Source organism: Neoarius graeffei, chromosome 3 (assembly GCF_027579695.1).
Source record: "Neoarius graeffei isolate fNeoGra1 chromosome 3, fNeoGra1.pri, whole genome shotgun sequence".
Lineage (NCBI taxonomy): Eukaryota > Metazoa > Chordata > Actinopteri > Siluriformes > Ariidae > Neoarius > Neoarius graeffei.
In genome coordinates this window covers 89,230,412-89,250,633 of record NC_083571.1, presented here as the reverse complement: position 1 = coordinate 89,250,633, position 20,222 = coordinate 89,230,412, and the positions used below count along the sequence as shown (strand labels likewise).

Below are 20,222 nucleotides of genomic sequence, written 5' to 3'. Positions count from 1 at the left end.
TACCATTTAATCCTAGTTTCGTAATGGTAGCATTCATGCAATGGCTGAAATCCAGCTGTGATACAAAACATCCATGTAACCTCTGCTATTCAAATCAATTTAATTCTGAATTTGACAGGATGTGCCCTTCTTCCTGAGTGACACTGATGGTCCTAGAATGATGCCAGGTGACTTTTGGGCTATCGACAGTGCAGCGAGTGGAGTTGCTGCCCTTGGAGCTGCAGGAGGTGCTGGTTACATCATCAATAGAGGGCAAACCAGAAATCAGATTGAAATGGCTTCTATGAGTCAGGGAATGAGCGGATATCTTGGGATGACAAGGGAGGAGTTTTCCATGTATGACAGTGGACTGGGCCTTTCAGAAGACTTCTTCAACCATTACTACCTACATGTAAGTGGAGAAGTAAAAAGTACATAAAAGAAGAAAGAATGGAATTTGACATCACGGAAGGTATGGGCCCTAACCCTAGGGTCACAGAGGCAGAGTACATCAGTTTGTCTGCTTTAGCAGATGGTCAAGTAGAAAAATGACTGTATGTAAGGTTTTATTTTCATTAATTGAGAGAACCAAATGCAAATTTTGTAAATGACACAATTTTTTTTTTAAATAATACCAAATCAATTACACAAGTAAGAATGCAGCTTCACTGACCTTTACCTCTTCTCTTGTTCTTCCATTTCCCTTGACCGCTTATGGAGCAGGTTACTTGTAACAAGTGTGACGGGGGGAACTTCTCAGAAAACAAAAATCTTCAAGCAAAAAAAAACTTTACTCATCCAATATTAACAGTTTCAAATTACAGTTGCTTAATTAGAATTTCATTCAGAAAATGATGAACACTAAATGGAATGGAGCATAAGATCGAAGAGGGCTTTGTCAATACATCCATATACAAGTATACAGTGCATTTGAAATATTGTTTCCCTCAGGCTCCCCATGGTGCATTTATAGAGAAAATAGATTATAAATTAAGGTATATAAATAACTATCTCCAGCAATCTAAGTAGACATTTGCTATCTCAACATTTAGCTATCCAAGTATAATAAACAGCATAAATGAGAAGACAAAGACGGGTGCAAAGTGGCAATTGTGCATTTGTGTGCAAATGTTCATTTTAGTGCATTACAATACCAGACAGGGGGATGTTCTATACAGGCCAAACTTTTAATTACTAAAGAAAATGCAAACCGATATTGAACACCACCAGTCTCTTAAAATGGCTCCTAGCAAGTTCTCCAAGAAGCCTGGAACAACCCACCAGCCCATTTCTTTAGAGAAATGCATAACATCCTCAGAGAATTTAGGAATTTTTTTTCTTTTCTAAAAGACAAATTCCAATCAGGGGTTTTTGGTGGTTTTAAGGAAGAAAGAAAGCACAACTTTATTCATCAAACACTTGTGAAATTTGCTCTCTGCATTTAACCCACATTAAATATTCTTGAAGGGTGCCAATATTATTGTCACACATTTAGTAGTACGGATGTTACTCGTGTTTAATCGTCCATTTTATACAATCCTTTTGCCTTATGTTGAAAGTGTCAGTATATCTTGAATTAACTGTATACATATACAGTGGTGCTTGAAAGTTTGTGAACCCTTTAGAATTTTCTATATTTCTGCATAAATATGACCTAAAACATCAGATTTTCACACAAGTCCTAAAAGTAGATAAAGAGAAGCCAGTTAAACAAATGAGACAAAAATATTATACTTGGTCACTTATTTATTGTGGAAAATGATCCAATATTACATATCTGTAAGTGGCAAAAGTATGTGAACCTTTGCTTTCAGTATCTGGTGTGATCCCCTTGTGCAGCAATAACTGCAACTAAATGCTTCCAGTAACTGTTGATCAGTCCTGCACACCAGCTTTGAGGAATTTTAGCCCATTCCTCTGTACAGAACAGCTTCAACTCTGGGATGTTGGTGGGTTTCCTCACATGAACTGCTTGCTTCAGGTCCTTCCACAACATTTTGATTGGATGAAGATCAGGACTTTGACTTGGCCATTCCAAAACATTATTCTTCTTTAACCATTCTTTGTTAGAATGACTTGTGTGCTTAGGGTCATTGTCTTGCTGCATGACCCACCTTCTCTTGAGATTCAGTTCATGGACAGATGTCCTGACATTTTCCTTTAAAATTCGCTGGTATAATTCAAAATTCATTGTTCCATCAATGATGGCAAGCCGTCCTGGCCCAGATGCAACAAAACAGGCCCAAACCATGGTACTACCACCACCATGTTTCACAGATGGGATAAGGTTCTTATGCTGGAATGCAGTGTTTTCCTTTCTCCAAACATAACACTTCTCAGTTAAACCAAAAAGTTCTATTTTGGTCTCCTCCATCCACAAAACATTTTTCCAATAGCCTTCTGGCTAGTCCACGTGACTTTTAGCAAACTGCAGACGAGCAGCAATGCTCTTTTTAGAGAGCAGTGGCTTTCTCCTTGCAACCCTACCATGCACACCACTGTTGTTGTGTTCTCCTGATGGTGGACTCATGAACATTAACATTAGCCAATGTGAGAGAGGCCTTCAGTTGCTTAGAAGTTACCCTGGGGTCTTTTGTGACCTCACTGACAACTACACGCCTTGCTCTTGGAGTGATCTTTGTTGGTCAACCACTCCTGGGGAGGGTAACAATGGTCTTGAATTTCCTCCATTTGTACACAATCTGTCTGACTGTGGCTTGGTGGAGTCCAAAGTCTTTAGAGATGGTTTTGTAACCTTTTCCAGCCTGATGAGCATCAACAACGCTTTTTCTCAGGTCCTCAGAAATCTCCTTTGTTCGTGCCATGATATACTTCCACAAACATGTTGTGAAGATCAGATTTTGATAGATCCCTGTTCTTTAAATAAAAGAGGGTGCCCACTCACACCTGATTGTCATCCCACTGATTGAAAACACCTGACTCTAATTTCACCTTCAAATTAACTGCTAATCCTAGAGGTTCACATACTTTTGCCACTCACAGATATGTAATATTGGATCATTTTCCTTAATAAATAAATTACCAAGTATAATATTTTTGTCTCATTTGTTTAACGGGGTTCTCTTTATCTACTTTTAGGACTTGTGTGAAAATCTGATGATGTTTTAGGTCATATTTATGCAGAAATATATAAAATTCTAAAGGGTTCACAAACTTTCAAGCACCACTGTATATCTCAACTTCAGAAAATAATTTATAGGGGCTCCCTAATGGCATAAAAGAAAATTGTTTGCCCTAATGTAAGTCAGAATCCTGATCTATGGCTTGGAACCTGGAGAGCAAAGCTGAATGCACTGTCTGGGTATGAGGGATGGCATAGTGTCACGTCACTGTCAATCATTATGACACTTGCCAATCGGTATCTGTGAGCTCACGTACAGTAGGATTCCAAGGTCTAACTCTGTGCTCAACTTGTTTTTGTTCTTTATCAAAATGCAATTTTATTCAACATTACTTATTATTGAAAGGGTATATAATGTAAAAACATAAAATAAAATGCTTAGTTTTATTAACTGCTATTCTAAAAGCTAACACATACTTCCACAGAGGCCTGTAAATCCAACCAAATTCATCCTTTTCAAACTGCTGCTTGTGCTGTCTCACAGGACAGCATTAAGCTCTATCTGCCCTCTTCCACATACAGTTGTGGTCAGAAGTTTACATACAGTGACATGAATGTCATCTTGGATATGAAGGTTATGGCAATATTTGGGCTTTCAGTAATTTCTTTGAACTGTTTTTTTTTCTGTGGCAGAATGTACAGCATACATCTTTTAATTAAAAAAACACGAACTTGGGGCACAAGTTTTAATTTTCTTTGGGGTTTCTGAAATCAACACAGGGTCAAAATTATACATACGCTCACTTAGATTATTAATTCGGAGGTGCTGAAACTTCCAAAATGTCTTTTATCTTGCCAAGGCTGTGGTCTCTTAACTTCCTGTTAGTGATCATGATTGACTACAGCTGGTAGCTTCTCTGTGGCTTCATAAAAAAAGGTTTGTTTACAGCACTCACTGGATTGACCAGTACACAGTAAAATGGGAAAGTCCAAGGAGCTCAGTGCAGAGCTGAGAAAGAGAAACGCAGATATACACAACTCCCAGAATGTCTCTTGGAGCCATTTCTAAACAACTGCAAATTCCAAGATCAGTTCAAACAGTGGCGGCACAGTGGTGTAGTGGTTGGCGCTGTCGCCTCACAGCAAGAAGGTCCTGGGTCCGAGCCCCGTGGCCGGCAAGGGCCTTTCTGTGTGGAGTTTGCATGTTCTCCCCGTGTCTGCGTGGGTTTCCTCCGGGTGCTCCGGTTTCCCCCACAGTCCAAAGACATGCAGGTTAGGTTAACTGGTGACTCTAAATTGACCGTAGGTGTGAATGTGAGTGTGAATGGTTGTCTGTGTCTATGTGTCAGCCCTGTGATGACCTGGCGACTTGTCCAGGGTGTACCCCGCCTTTCGCCCGTAGTCAGCTGGGATAGGCTCCAGCTTGCCTGCGACCCTGTAGAAGGATAAAGCGGCTAGAGATAATGAGATGAGATGAGTTCAAACAGTTGTATCCAAGTTATTGTGGGGTGTAGTCACTTTGCCAAGCTACTTTGCTTCAAGAAAACCCAAACTGTCACCCTCAGCTGAAAGGAAATTGGTTTGGATGGTCAGGAACAACCTGGGAACCACCATGGCACAGCCCTGTCATGAACTGGAAGCTGATGGATCACTGTCTACAGTTCAGATCATCATGGACTAAGAGGCTACTGTCCAAGAAATAACCTCCTGCTCCAAAATTGACACCTTCAAGCTTAACTAAAGTTTGAAGCTGACCACCCAGACAAAGAAAAAGGCCTTCTGGAGGAAAGCTGTATGATCAGATGAGTCAAAGATTGAGTTGCTTAGCCACAGTGACCACCATGTACAGAGGGACACTGTACCAGCTGGTGGCGGTGGTAGCAGCATCATGCTCTGGGGCTGTTTTGCTGCCAGTGGAACTGGTTTATTGCACAAAGTGGATGGAATAATGGAGGAGGACTACCTCAGAATTCTTCAGCATAAACCATCAGAAACTTGGAAGTTACAATAGGACGATGAACCCAAACGCACATCAGAGCTGGTTGTGGAGGATAAAGCAGTCTAACATTAAGCTTAAAACAAGCCCTGACTTCAACCCTATTGAAAATATATGGACTGTGCTTATAAGTCGAGTCCATGCCAAGAAGGGGAAAAAAATTAATTGAACGCTACCAATTCTACCATGAAGAGTCATGAAATATCCAATCAGAATTCTGCCAGAAGCTTGTTCATGTTAAACAAAAATGTTTGGGTGAATCTTGCAAATAGACATTTTACCCATAATTAGGTGTGCTGTATGTATATTTTTGACCCTGTGTGTATAATTTTGACCATGTTGATTTCAGAAAACCCGAAGAAAATTATAACTTGTGCACCAAATTCTAGGTTTTTTTTAAAAGATGTATGCCGTACATTCTGCCACAGAAAAAGAACAGTTCAAAGAAATTACTGAAAGCCCAAATATTGCCATGACCTTCATATCCAAGATGACATTAATGTCACTGTATGTAAACTTCTGACCACAACTGTATGTGGAAGAGGGTAGATAGAGCTTGATGCTGTCCTGTAACACAGCACAAACAGCAGTTTGAAAAGAATGAATTTGGTTGGATTTACAGGCCTCTGTTGAAGTATGTGTTAGCTTTTAGAATAGCAGTAAAACAGAATGCTGAGTTTTATTAATGCTTTTACATAATATACATTTCAATAATAAGTCATGTTGACTAGTAAAATTTGCATTTTGATAACACAAAAAGAAGTTAGGCAAAGAGTTAGACCTTGGAATCCTACTGTTTTATGCTTCAACTCATCCGCCACAACTGTGTCAGTGACTACATTCTACTGTATTTGTATGCGTTAGCTCATGGAAGGTGCAATATGAATTTTAGTGCTTTAACAAGCCTATTTGTGTCTTGCAGAAAACTCAGGACTTATGCACCACAGCTGAAGAGAATTTGCTGCTGTTTAGTTTAGAAGGTCAGGGATCACCTGCTGGCTCTGTCGGTTGCTGCAGCATCCTGGGATCTGATAATGATCTGGGGTTCCTTAATAATTTGGGGTCAAAGTTCACTACTCTAGCTGAGATATGTGGTGGAGGCACAAAGTTCACAATGGCTGCTGCCTCCCTTCCTCCTCCAAAACCCATCATGGATCACTCTGAATCAGTTTCCATGCACACCAGTTTTGCCAACACCAACACTGTCAACATGGCCGCCGAAGTTGCAGCATCCTCTACCATGCACAGGGCGGAGAATGTGGTAGTTAACGACACCCATGTAGTATCTGACGTGCAGCCAGCCCAGACTCTGATCGATGTGCCCACCCAGACCCTGATGGTGCAACAGCAGCCAATGTACTACATGGTGGAGCCTCAGGTTTCTAACACTGTGCTGTTGGCCGAGAGGCCCATGGTGGGAATGACCCAGGGGATGTATGTGCTGAATGGCGCTCCAGTGAACGAAAGAGTCCTGGTCCAGGGTGCTGTGCCAGCACAAGGCACGATTGGTGGAGGAGACGGAGTGGTATTGTTGGAAACATATGGAGAATCCACCACAGCACTGAACACAGACTTGCTCCAGTCAGCTCATTTGTCGGGTTCACAGCTTTTGCTTGTTGATACAGGTGCACAAGGTGGCCAGGTCCTCCAAGGAATACTGCCGCGAGGGAACATCTCTGGATCTCAAGGCATAGTGTTTGTGGAAGGGCAAGGAGGGTCTGCAATTCATGGATCCCTCCAAAGAAGTGTTCCTGTGGCCGGAGGCTCTCAGAGTATGCAGTATGTAGTAGAGAGGCAGGGAGGGACTTCAGGAATCACTCATGGATCCCTGCAGAGGGCGGTAACATCCACTGTCATGTCCCAGAATGGGACTATTGGATTGAACACAAGCACTGTACACGGACTTCCCAGCTCACAGAAGATTGTTGTCAAAGAGAAGAAGGTTGTGAAAACCAATCTGTAAAATTGATACATTTTCCTCACACTGAACACAACACCAGTAGGCTGAGGTAATGTCCTCAATGCTTTTACTCATAAAATACAAGCATTTTGACACACAAAGGTTCTTATATTCATTAGTGCATACACTGTACATGTCTTGTCATCCTTTTTAAATTTACCTGTTTATTTGGTCATTGTGTGTGTGTTTTTTTTTTTTTTTAATGTAAATTGTTTTTAGGGTTACTGTGTTTCTTTGGTATTCCTAAGAAATGTAAATGTCATATCACAAGTAACCCTACTTAAAAGGTAGGTCAACTATGTAAATTCAGGGTTTCAACCTTTTTTAAAAAAACAAAACAAAAAAAACACCCACTTTTTTTTTTATTAAATTGTCATAGTATATTTCACCAAGAAAACTCAGAATTTATTTTTTTTCTTTAAAGGAATTTCACACTTAAGTAACAGCAGCCTGACCCTCCATTATGTCTCTCTTTTAAAACGAGAAACCAATCAAAATGCAAAAAATAAATAAAAGTACAAAAGACTGTTGAGCAGTGTAGGCTTAATTTAGAAATTAACAAAATCACTTTATCTTGGAGGTATTGAAAAATGTGTACTACATTTGGAATGTTTTCAAAATGGTTTTTAACTGTACAACATAAGAGGTCACCATTTTGTGTATACCACTATCAGTTAAGCTAGTTACATGTTAAGTATTGTAATGTTAAAATAACAAATAGATTAAGGCACTAATACACAGGTTTTTTGGATTGATATAAAACCAACTGCATGTTTTACATTAGCACATAAAGCATGTGTTCACAAACATAAGGCTTAACTACACTATATCTTCTACAAATAATAGGCTGTTCCATTTATAACAGAAAGGAACAGGATACTGTTCCTTTCATTTGATGCCTTGTTCTTAAGACAATCTCAACAATTTAGCTTTTCCAACCTTATGTTATGATAGATTGATGTGTCCTTTCCTTTAAACTATCAGAATGTAAAGAGACTTTTAAGTCATACAATGGTGGTAGTGTTTGTTACCTCGCCTGGCCTGGAGTCTAGCAGGGGGCGAGGTATTGTTTTCGGTTGGGCTTGTTTGTTTTTTGTTAACGATATTACAGGAAAACAGCTGGATCAATCTTCATGAAACTTTTAGGATAGATGGGCATTGGTCTGAAATAGAACCTTCAACATTTTGAGGGTCATCCAGTCAAGGTCACCAAAAAGGTCACAATCGTTTTTGTTGTAGCTACTGCCTCATATAGAGGCGCTAGCCACTATGTCATTGTGCTGTAAGAGTGTAACAGTTGCACACTGCGCATGCACATGTTCTGATTAAAATGGCTGGTGAGTGTATACAATTCGGTTCACCATTTGAAATAAATGGACTAGACTAAAGAAATCGCTTTCAGACATGTTTATGCTTATTACAGAGAGAAAGTGCATTCCACTGAGCTCTAGTGCCAGGCCATTTCTGGGAAATGGCGACAGCATGTGTATGTCAGTCTCGGTTCGGAGGTTTCAGTTTCGAAAACTGTAAGAGGTAAGAGTAGAATAATATAAAAGTACAGACACTTGGTATGTTTCACTTCTGTGATTTTTAAATTGTTCATTTTTGGATTACGCTTCATTTTTGTGGATACTGCCTCATAGAGTAAATATATGCTATATTTATGGACATGGTATCAGGAAAAAAAAATTTATAAGCAGTAGCCACATGTACTCATAGGGTACCTATTTTTTCACGATATCTTCCTTCATATTCATCATAAGTGCTACTGGGTGAGGTTTGTTTTGTCTGGCAACACTTGTATCTCTTTCTGTTATGAATTAATGTACAGTTACACCTCCTTTATCTAACAGGTGTCCATGTGTACTTTTGTTTTTACATGAAATGAAGAGAATTAATATGGGACCCTCAAATGTAATGTAATGTTGAGGTCAAATAGTCATTGATGTTTTAAGGGGAAACTGAACTCAAATGGGACTACTTTTTTATTTCATTTTTATGGATAGATTTTTAAGACTTGCATCAGCAAAATGAATGTGCTTCATAATAGACTGCCATTTACTATCAAAGAGAGTGCTTTAACTTTCATCTGTGGGTGTTAAACTGGAACCACATGGATTTAATTTCTCATTTATTACAGATTTTAATACAATAAAATGACATGCAATGTTTTGAGATTTATTATTATTATTATTATTATTATGGTCAGGCTTTTGGACAATCAGAAACAAGCTCTAAATATTGTTTTCGACTGACTATAAATTAGTCATTTATGTAATATATTGTTATTTTGGTAGCTATGTTGCACGTTGTTGAGTGAGTCATTTAAGCCATAATTCAAACTTGACACCTTCACACACACACTACAGTTTCACAGACGCTATCGTATCGTCTTACACACAGCATCACTTTCTTACACACACACACACACACACACACACTCAAACATAGACTGTCATGAACTCAGTATCGTGATCTCTTTCACATGTACTATCAAAACATTTATTTTTTTTGTGTTTTCATAGAAGAGGCAGTTGAGGCACTAATTCATCTCAAACACTATCATTCATATATATTACACACACAACAAAAAATATATAATTTGTGTGTGAGAGAGAGAAAGAAAATAACAGGGTATGCATGAGAGTATGATAGTGTTTGAGAAGAGGCCTCAACTGCCTCTTCTATGAAACCAGCAAAAAAAGAAAAAAAATTGGCAAACATTAGCATACACTAAATCATGCTCTCTCACACATGCTGTCAAATATACACTATCAAACCTTTTGCAAGATAAAAAAAATATATATATTGTAGTTGCCATGTTGCACAAACAAAAGGAATACAGATACCAAGACTTTCATTGCTAATGACGCAAAACTGTCTCTTGCCAATATGCAGATTTTCAAATCTTGTCTGTGGCAGTGTAGGGTCACATGTTTCCTGTCACATGTATTCCAAACCATGAGCCACCAAATCATTCCAGGTCCCCACAGACAGCTTCCCAATACCCTTTCTGACAACAAGCAGAACAATCATGGCCCCAGTCAACTGATCCACCAAAAAATAATCAGATGCATATTTTTCACCATCTGCTACAGATGTTTGTCAAAAACGAGGATAACAATGAAACAGGGAGATTTCAATAGCCTAACCTACACTGTAGCTGTGCATCACATTAGCCAGAATCTACCAGAATAATTTGCTAAAAGCTTCCTCAAAAGGATTATCTACATATTTTACTGTAAGCTGGTTTGGAGAAAAAATAAACAGCCTCCAGGGTGTTTTTTTTGTTGTTGTTTTCCAATTCAGATGCATGCTCCCTGTGATGCATTTGTGATGGTGTGGATGCGTTGGCCTTTGATCAACACCAAGTGATGGAAGCAAAACACAGCAAATAAACAGGCTTGATGCAATTTATTTAATTCTTTAATGGGACTAGATAACGAGATCCACATAACTTTCACAAAGAGAAAGACAGGGAAAGAAGGATGAGTTGGGACATTTTTGGCCTCTATAGGTCACCAGGGACTCTTCGCTTTTAGTTTGCCTGTCCATATGCCTTGTGTTTATTTTGGGTTTCAGTGTGCTACTGACCCCGCCTCTCATTCTGCCTGCTTTCCTGCTTTTGTCCTCACACACCTGTTACTCATCATTACTGTATGTGATTAGTCATCTAGTGTATTTATACCTGGAACTCTGTTGTTGTCTTAACTGAGTCTTTGTGGTTTCTGGTGAGAGAGGAGCAGGTGGCAACCTCTGTTCCTGAAACATGAAGCCAATGCGGAAGTGCTAAAATCTGCAGTTCCTCAAATGGCCACTTGAGGCTGGTCCAAAAGCAAGTCAATCCTCCTAGACCCCCATGTTAAGATATACAACTTTACAGTGAAAACACACTTGTTTACAGCCTGGTACAAAAAAAACAACAAAAAAACGGTTTTGGTCTCTATAGCTAGTTTCCCCCTTCATGACAACTGTACCGGGGGGTGAATTTTTATATAATTCAACAGTTAAAATTATATTGAGCCATACTTTTAAGCATAATTAAGCGTGGGGCCGATTTGAGTGACAGATGGGTTGGTGTCATCTTGTTATCCGCTACCTGGTATTACCTCAGAACTCAAGCCAAATTCACCGCAGGTGATGGATTTATGTAAATAATTCATGGAGCCTTGCCTGTTTTTGTCGAAGAGCTTTTTCATGAAAACACATTTTACACACTGCTACACCTGTAAATTACTTTAATTTGCTTTTTTTAGATTGTAATTACCTTTCAATATTTTTGATGTAATCGCTGCCAGTGAAGTCTATCGGAGTCTCCCTTTCAGTAAATTAGGTTCAGGCTGACAATTTTACAGCTTGAGCTACTAAAAAAAAAAATTTACATTTTGGAGTTTGACATAGAAATAATATCCATTCAGCATGATTTGTGTAGAACCCAGAGGTGGGGACTTGAGACTTGGGGACTTGGACTCGAGTTGACTCGAGTCACTGTTTTCATGACTTGTGACTTGACTTGACAAAACATGAAAATACTTGAGACTTGACTCGGACTTGGAAGTTTAAGACTCGGGACTTGACTTGACTTGACACACGATGACTTGAGTGACTTGAGTGTTATTTCCATCGTGTTTTTATTGTGAAAATAAAATGTAATATGCACATACTTCAGTAATTTTGATTGCACTGCCGTTGCATTGTCACCGCCCTGTCCATCAGGCACGCTCTCTGCGTGGGCCAGGCCCGGCACCGTGGGGGGGGGGCCAAAGGGGGCATCGCCCCCTCGTGGCTACAGCCCCGCCCCCTCAACGGAGACTCAGATCACTTAATTGTTTTCTTATGAAAATATAATGTATTATAGACGTATTAATAATTTGCATTTTCAAATACAAAATATTAAGTGGTTGCGCATTGCACAAAAATACATTTCACATAAATCACCTGTTTTAGACATAGATATGTAATGCTGACACAGCCGCGCACACACAGACTTGTGATAAGGACAAGGGGAGGGGTCGTGCGGGCGGGGGTTTTACATGTACACTTACAAGTGCACTGTCTCTGCAATATCCTGTAATATGCAGTCAGTTTACGGGAGTAGTCTTTCCCCCACCAAATTAAATGAATTCAATCACAATATTGTGAATCCATTTTCTTTCTTTGTAGGCTAAGTTTATCTCCGTTTATGTTGGTGTATGTGTTCATATATGGTCCGCTTTGTGCGCAAATAGCGTAAGAATATGTGTCGTTGACGTCACCCCCCATGCAGCGGGGGTGAAAGTTCATCACTTCAGTGTTTAGTCCCCTACACGCCTAAACTGGGATCGCGGATTAAGTGGTTAGCGTTGACTTGGTGCGAGTCAGGAAGGCTATTACTGGTGCAGCCGCGGGGTCTGTTTATTTTTTTAAATTATGATTTTGGCCGCCGAGCCAAGTACCTTAGACTTGCATTGACGTTTTGTTTTCATGCCGCGGAGCTATTTGGATGTATTTTAAATTTAAAGGACTTGCCTGTAGGTTTGTGTGTGTTGTTGTATGTTTGGCATCTTTCCGGTTGTAACGCGTGTCTGTGAGAAAATCGGAGGGGAGGGTTAACAGGTGGGCATGGGTGTTGATAAAGCGCAACTGCCCTGGTAACATGTCACATGATTTTCCCGGACTAAAGCAACCTTCGGGGCCGTGGTTTTGTGGTTGGCGCAGTTAATTGTTTGAAACACGTTGTCAGACCGCCATCACTACTACACACTATATGAAAAATATTTGCCCCCTTGCGATTTCTAATTGCCCCCTTAGTAAACTGTTCCTGGCGCCGGGCCTGGCGTGGGCTATATACCGGCACGCCCTATGCCATGATGTGTTCACAGATTTCACATCATATCATGTCAGCCATCCCAAGAGTAATCACTTTCGGCTTACTGCCTAGAAGGTAAACGACGAACGGCGCAGTGCAAGATTTGCAACATGACGTTTTCTGACAGCCAGACTACGACCTCCAATTTCGTCCGGCATTTGAAGATCCATTCTGCCCAGTAAGTTTATTAATGTGTTGTTATTTGGTGATAGCAGCTAAACTCCTCGTTAGCCAATGTTAGCCACGAGAGTGAGCGGTAGGAGGATTTTAGCCGTTGCAGATGTAGCTAGGGATTCAGTTTATTATTGTGAAATTCTTATGTGAATGCTGGTAAGCAATGTAGTTACGTCAAGTTTAATGATATTGTATATCAGTAGTAGTAAGTTGATTGTGCACTTTGCAGTCGTGATGCTGAATAACATAAGCAGCTTCCTACCCTGTTGTTCTGTTTCAGGGTTAAGCTAATGGTCAGCTTGTGAACATGTACACGTTCATGAGCAGTACAAATTCGTGTAAGTGTGTTCGTGTACATTAGCCAGACTGTCCATAGGGCATAGAGGCAGGGGAGTTTATCATAGCCATCTAAAAATTTGATTTATTGCATTTTTTTAAATTCCCATCTATAACAGGGAGTGATGTTGCATCCCATTAATACACTTTAAAATAGATTATTAGATTCTAATAGAATAGATAAGCCAAAATAATTGGGGATCTTTTTTAATGGGCCCCCACTCAGTACAAGTATGAATAGGTGGGCCTCAAAGCAGAAAAGGCTGAGAACCCCTGGGCTACAGGACCCAGATATTAATGCATATAATGCTGAGAGGGCAGTCCACCTATGGTGGACAGAGGGACAGCATAAACGGTGCCCACAATTTGCAGAGGCCACACAGGAAGCTGATGTAGATGAGGAAGATAAGTTGTTTAATTTCCTCCTAAATGCAATGGCAAACTGAATGATAAGGCAGTACAGACTCCTGTTTTCTAATGTTTTTAGTTTTATAATTCATCTTTGCAATATTGCTAGTCATTGTTATAGGCAAAACAAAGTGTGTTTTGTGTCCTAAACTCTATATCAGTCAGTCAGTCGGGTTCAATGCCCGAACTGATAATCACATCATCAGTTTTTCTTTGGCTAATCAGACACAAGGTACACCACCGCTCTTGCTGGAGCGGTTGGGGATTAGGTGCCTTACTCAAGGGCACTTAAGCCAGTCCTGCTAGTCTAGGGAATCAAACCAGCAACCTTTTGGTCCCAAAGCTGTTTCTCTAACTATTAGGCCATGGCTTTCCCAAACACTATATAAAAAGATGTATTATGTACAAGTACCATACAGAAGTCTTAGACATATGATATTGATTTATGTTTCATGTTTTCAGGGCTTGTCTTGTTCTCCTGTTGCAGAAATAACATTTATTTTTAAAAACAATATTTTTTTATTTAATTAAAAACATATATATCATCTCATCTCATTTTCTTCCACTTATCTGGGGCCGGGTCGTGGAGGCAGCAGTCTGAGCATGGAAGCCCAAACTTCCCTCTCCCCAGACTCCTCGGGAAGAACACTGAGGTGTTCCCAGGCCAGCCAAGAGACATAGTCCCTCCAGCGTGTCCTGGGTCTTCCCCGGGGCCTCCTCCCGCAGGGACATGCCTGGAACATCTCCCCAGGGAGGCATTCAGGAGGCATCTGAAAGAGATGCCCGAGCCACCTCAGCTGATTCCTCTCAATGTGGAGGAGCAGCAGCTCTACTTCGAGCTCCTCCTGAGTGACTGTGCTTCTCACCCTATCTCTAAGGAAGCACCCAGCCACCCTGCGAAGGAAACTCATTTCGGCTACTTGTATCCGCGATCCTGTTCTTTCAGTCATTACCCAAAGCTCATGACCATAGGTGAGAGTCGGAACGTAGATCAACTGGTAAATCGAGAGCTTCGCCTTTTGGCTCAGCTCCTTCTTCACCACGACAGACCAGTAAAGCGACCACATCACTGCGGAGGCTGCACCGATCCGCCTGTCGATCTCACGCTCCATCCTTCCCTCACTCGTGAACAAGATCCCGAGATACTTAAACTCCTCCACTTGAGGCAGGACAATCCACACTGCACCGGTCCCCTACAGCTACCTCTGTGGGTGGTGAACCCACAGGAGGTCGGGCCCACATCACCACTTCGGGCTGAGCTTGGCCAGGCCCCATGGGCAAAGGCCCGGCCACCAGGCGCTTGCATACGAGCCCCAACCCCAGGCCTGGCTCCAGGGTGGGGCCCTGGCTGCGCCATACCGGGCGACATCACAGTCCTTGATTTTTTCATTTCCATAAGGGGGTTTGGTGAACTGCTCTTGGTCTGGCCTGTCACCTAGGACCTGTCTGCCTTTGGAAACCCTAACAGGGGCGTAATGCCCCTGACAACATAACTCCTAGGATCATTCAAGCACACAATAAGGTGGCAGTTCTAGGAGGGGAGATATATATATATATATATATATATATATATATATATATATATATATATATATGCAGCATGGTGGTGTAGTGGTTAGCGCTGTCGCCTCACAGCAAGAAGGTCTGGGTTCGAGCCCCGTGGCCGGCAAGGGCCTTTCTGTGCAGAGTTTGCATGTTCTCCGTGTGGGTTTCCTCCAGGTGCTCTGGTTTCCCCCACAGTCCAAAGACATGCAGGTTAGGTTAACTGGTGACTCTAAATTGACCGTAAGTGTGAATGGTTGTCTGTGTCTATTTGTCAGCCCTGTGGTGACTTGTCCAGGGTGTACCCTGCCCTTTGCCCGTAGTCAGCTGAGATAGGCTCCAGCTTGCCTGCGACCCTGTAGAACAGGATAAAGTGGCTAGAGATTATATATATATATATATATATATATATATATACACACACACACTTTTGTCTAAATAACTCAATTATACCCCTAGAAAACATATCAGTATTGCCTTGAACCGTATACTTGAAAATTTGCCAAAATACCCGCAAAATGTTAGGGCAAAAGGAAATTCAGGGAATTTCATTCAAAACATTCATGCAAAACATTTTTGAGACCATTTGCCTTGCAGGGCAAAAGGTGTCAAAAGTTAACGTTGAGGCCTGATTGGTTTTGGATTCTCTGTGAAGTAATTATGACCTGTTGGGTGTATTGCTTATTTTGGATCTCTGTTACTGTATATGTAGAGGTGGAAAAACCCGGGTGCAGAAAGTAAAAACCCTGCCACATTTTTGCTCCAGCCAATTCAATGAATCAGCTGATCCTAATTACCACATCCCCTAAGCCAGGTTGATGAGCTAATTGGTGAAATCACCTGTGTTGAGAGCACAGGCAGAAGGAAAACCTAAGCAGGACTTTTACTTTGTCAATCCAGTTTTTCCACCTCTGTATATATGTCAATGGTAATGAATAATGGATAAGAGTGTATAGTTTGAAGCTGTACAGTATTTTTGTTATTTGTAGTAATGACTTGATGTTTTTAGAAGCGAGGTGGAAGAGATGATATATTAGATTGACATGTTATCTACCTGACACAAAAGAATACTTCATCTCTTATTCTCACTCCGAGGAACAAAAATATGCTCATCATTTCTTTTGAAGATTAAATTAGTGACCCGTCTAACAGAGTGACGCAAACTCCAAAAGCCCAAGAGACTGGATTGGAACAACAGTTGCTGACATACAGGAATGGGATAAACTGAACATTTTCTTCTTTCTTTGTGTGATTTTAGTGTTTATACCACTTTTAAGTTATTGCACATTCCACTTGGAAAAAAAAAGTGTTCTGTTATGTTTCTACACATGGGCTCTATTCTTAGATGAAAAGCATAATAAATGAACTTTTTTGAGGAGGTTCCTCTAATGAATACTCTAGTTTAGTATTTGAAGGAATGAATATAAAGACAGCACGGGCGATTGCTCTAAGATAATGAGGGAGGCTCAGCCTCCTCTAAAAATGACGAACATCGTGTAGGATGAATTGCGCTAGGCTTATGTTATAGCCGACCTTATAACATTGCTAGTTCAGATCCAGAATCATAGAAATATATGTCTTCAACCCAACTACAGTGCGAAATCATTCCCTTATAACTTTCCCCAGTTCGCCTAATGTGTGCGTGAGTTTCTCCCCCTCGTGACAGCGCGATGCAGCCCAGCCTCAGTGGACTTCAATGGCATTTGGGAGCTATGTGCTTTTCAATATCAAAATGCAAGATGGTTATTGGACAAATACTGCGAAAACGCCCGCCCACGGAGTCTCACGGACTCCCAGCCTCAGTGGACTTCAATGGCATTTGGGAGCTATGCGCTTTTCGATCCCAAAATGCAAGATGGTTATTGGACAAATACTGCGAAAATGCCCACCCACGGACTCCCAGCCTCACAGTGGGAGGGACATGGCAGTTTCCGCGAGGAGACTGGTGATTGGTGAAAGTGGCCGGATATTTTCTTTGATTGACAGCTCGTTTCAACTATAGACAGGCAGCGGTGAATTTCAGTTCAGTCCCATGCAGATTCGCAAGTGCTGTGGTGTATTGTAAGAGATCAGCTTACATTTCGATTTCATTCATTACATACGGTTTCTACCAGCTTTTTTAGTTTGTAAATATTTTCATTGTAAATAAAGTGTAAATATAGTGTTGTCAAGTTTGCTATCTTAGTTCCAGAAATTTTGTTTATTTGAGTGACTGAACTTGAACTTGAGGGGGCTAGTCAGCTAGCAAGAAAGCTGCGCACGGATGCCAAGCATTGCTGATTTAATTTTGGCGAAGCCATTTGCCAGTCTTCCTTTCGAGGAAAAAATTAAAATTAAAGAGCAGGGTAGACCAATGCCTCAAATTGACTTGGTGAAAAAGGTAGGGAATAATACTCGTTCCTTTCAGCTCTCCTGGTACGAGAAAGTGAATTGGCTAACAGCAAGTGACCCACATCAACAACAGTAAATAGGCTACTTTAGAAATATGTCATGGATGGACCAAAAATATACAATCTATTTAAAATGTTTATGCTGAGTATATTATATTGGAATATATATTTTTTCTGGATATGAATTAAACACAGCTACAATTTGGAAAACATTTTTAAACAAAAACACAGCCGAGAACATTTCACACTACAGACCTGGATTAAAAGTGAAGGGTTATCAAAATTGTCAATAAAACATTTCTCAGTCAAAATAAGTAAAATATAGGGAAAGTGTCATTGAATGAAATGTGTGGCACCCAGCTCTATGTTTGGCTCCCCAAGGTCAGTGCTTGTGCCTATTCCAGAACACTCTGCTGTTACTGCTGAGGTTCCTGACAAAGAGCTGCTTTCAATAATGATCAATTTTTAAACAACATGCCACAATTTTAAAATATAAAATGTTAAAATATACCCCCCCCCAACACCACCATCATGTATATTGGACAGTAGGCTAATGGGCCAAAAGAACCTGTTATTTCACAGTTTGTGACCCTGCCAACAATCAGCCAGATCAGAGGCAAGAGTATGGGCAAAATTGATGTGTTTTTTCTTTTTTTCTTTTAAAATCTGGAAATATCGTAACCGACCAGCCTCCCCTGTTTGAAAGACTACCAGCCGCCACTGAAAGACAGGCCTCAAACATGGCTATAAAAACAAGGTCCAAAGTTTCAGCCACACCCAGTAGCTTTGGTAGTTATAATCACATATTTCAGATGGTTTATAATTCTACAGAAGGTAACACCAAATAATTAAAAGGTAATGATAAGTTATTTATTTTGGTACTTCTTTAGAAGGAGAAATTGTAATTTATTGGTTTATTATGTAAAGTTAATGAATTGCCATTCAGTTTATGAAACATTCAGATCTGAATTTTTCAGTGAATATCTTTCATAGCAAATCCATCCATCTGTCATCTATATGGAGCAAGGATTCATGGACATCCTGCTACTCCCACATGCTCGATTTGCTAATGGTGGCAGAAGGGGTGATATTACAATAATGCTGTATTCCATTCGTTCATCTTCAGTAACTGGAGCCTAACATGGGAACATTGGGAGTGAAGCAGGAATACACCCTGGAAGGGATGCTTGTCCATTGCAGGGAACAATGCATACACAAACAGATTGGCTATTCTATATTGTAGCAATCCACATACCACCATATTACTGGGAGGTGAGAGGAAACCAAAGACTCATGGGGTCATGGAAAGTATATATAAAACACCATTCAGACAGTAATTTAAGATCAGGATCAAAGTGAGGACCCTAGAGCTGCAAGGGTACCTTCTACATTTCTGCACAGTATGCCAACAGGAGGATCGGTTCCACTTGATTCTTCTCAAAGGAATTCCTTTTTTTGTTTTGCCAGAGTTACTTCCTGTTACACTTTTGCAACTGATGATGGTGCTTGGATGAACACCGAAACATTGTTTTATTTCTGTCAGTAATGTAGAAAAGACTTTCAATATGTAAATTGTGCATGAATAATTACTCAAGCTTCCACTGGGAAAAAAAAAAAGTTTTGATTCCTGATTATTTAGCATGCCAGATCAAGTGACACTGTTCCACAATTATCGACACCTTTGTCCACAGTTATTGACACAGTTCCACAATTATCGACACCCAGATGATTATTTATTTTTTTAAAAATTGGTATGCGGTATTAACACAACATACTTTTAATTTATTTTTTTTACATGGACATATTCAATACAAAATATATTTTATATAAATATATCAGTCAGTGCTTACGTAAATGAGGAAGTAATTCTAATGTTTGTACACAAATGAACTGATGTTTAACCTGTGTCAGAAAATCTTTTTGCTCCACTTTCTACCCACTTTCTAAGTATTTTCGTAGATCACATTTTGTTAATCATTCGTTGTTCTTTGTATTAATTTCTATTTTTATAGTTTACCAGTAAATGTCAACAGGCAATTGACATTGTAAGCACATGAAAATCCAGGTCAAAGGTCGTATGTCATTCCTCGAACCAAAATATAAAATGTCTACTTATATTGTAATATGTGGTAGATATTTACAACAAACTAAAAAAAAATTTCTGAACGGAATAGATAATTTTTTTATGTGTCAATAATTGTAGCAGCTGCTCTCTCTCTCTCTAATATATATATATATATATATATATATATATATATATATATATATATACACACACACACACACACACACGTGTGTATAAACACGTGTTAAAATAACAAACAAACAGTACCAGTCAAATGTTTGGACACACCTACTCATTCATAGGTTTTTCTGTATTTTGACTATTTTCTACATTCTAGATTCTAGAATGGTAGAATCTAGATACGGCCCGATTGGTCATCACATCCGGCCCGGTGGTTCATGAGACTTTTTTTTTTAATAATAAATTAATAAAAATCGAATGT

General features: G+C 40.0%; 1 protein-coding gene across 1 annotated transcript in view; it reads left to right on the top strand.

Moving 5' to 3' along the window:
* Positions 1-9,192, top strand: part of LOC132883696 (desmoglein-2.1-like) — a 35,426-nt gene extending 26,234 nt beyond the window's left edge. Inside the window, exons 13-14 of the mRNA XM_060917628.1 lie at positions 119-391; positions 5,980-9,192. Of these exons, the coding sequence (XP_060773611.1) occupies positions 119-391; positions 5,980-7,020 (1,314 nt within the window). The 3' untranslated portion in view covers positions 7,021-9,192. The remainder of the gene's footprint in view (positions 1-118; positions 392-5,979) is intronic.
* The last annotated feature ends 11,030 nt before the right edge of the window (positions 9,193-20,222 follow it).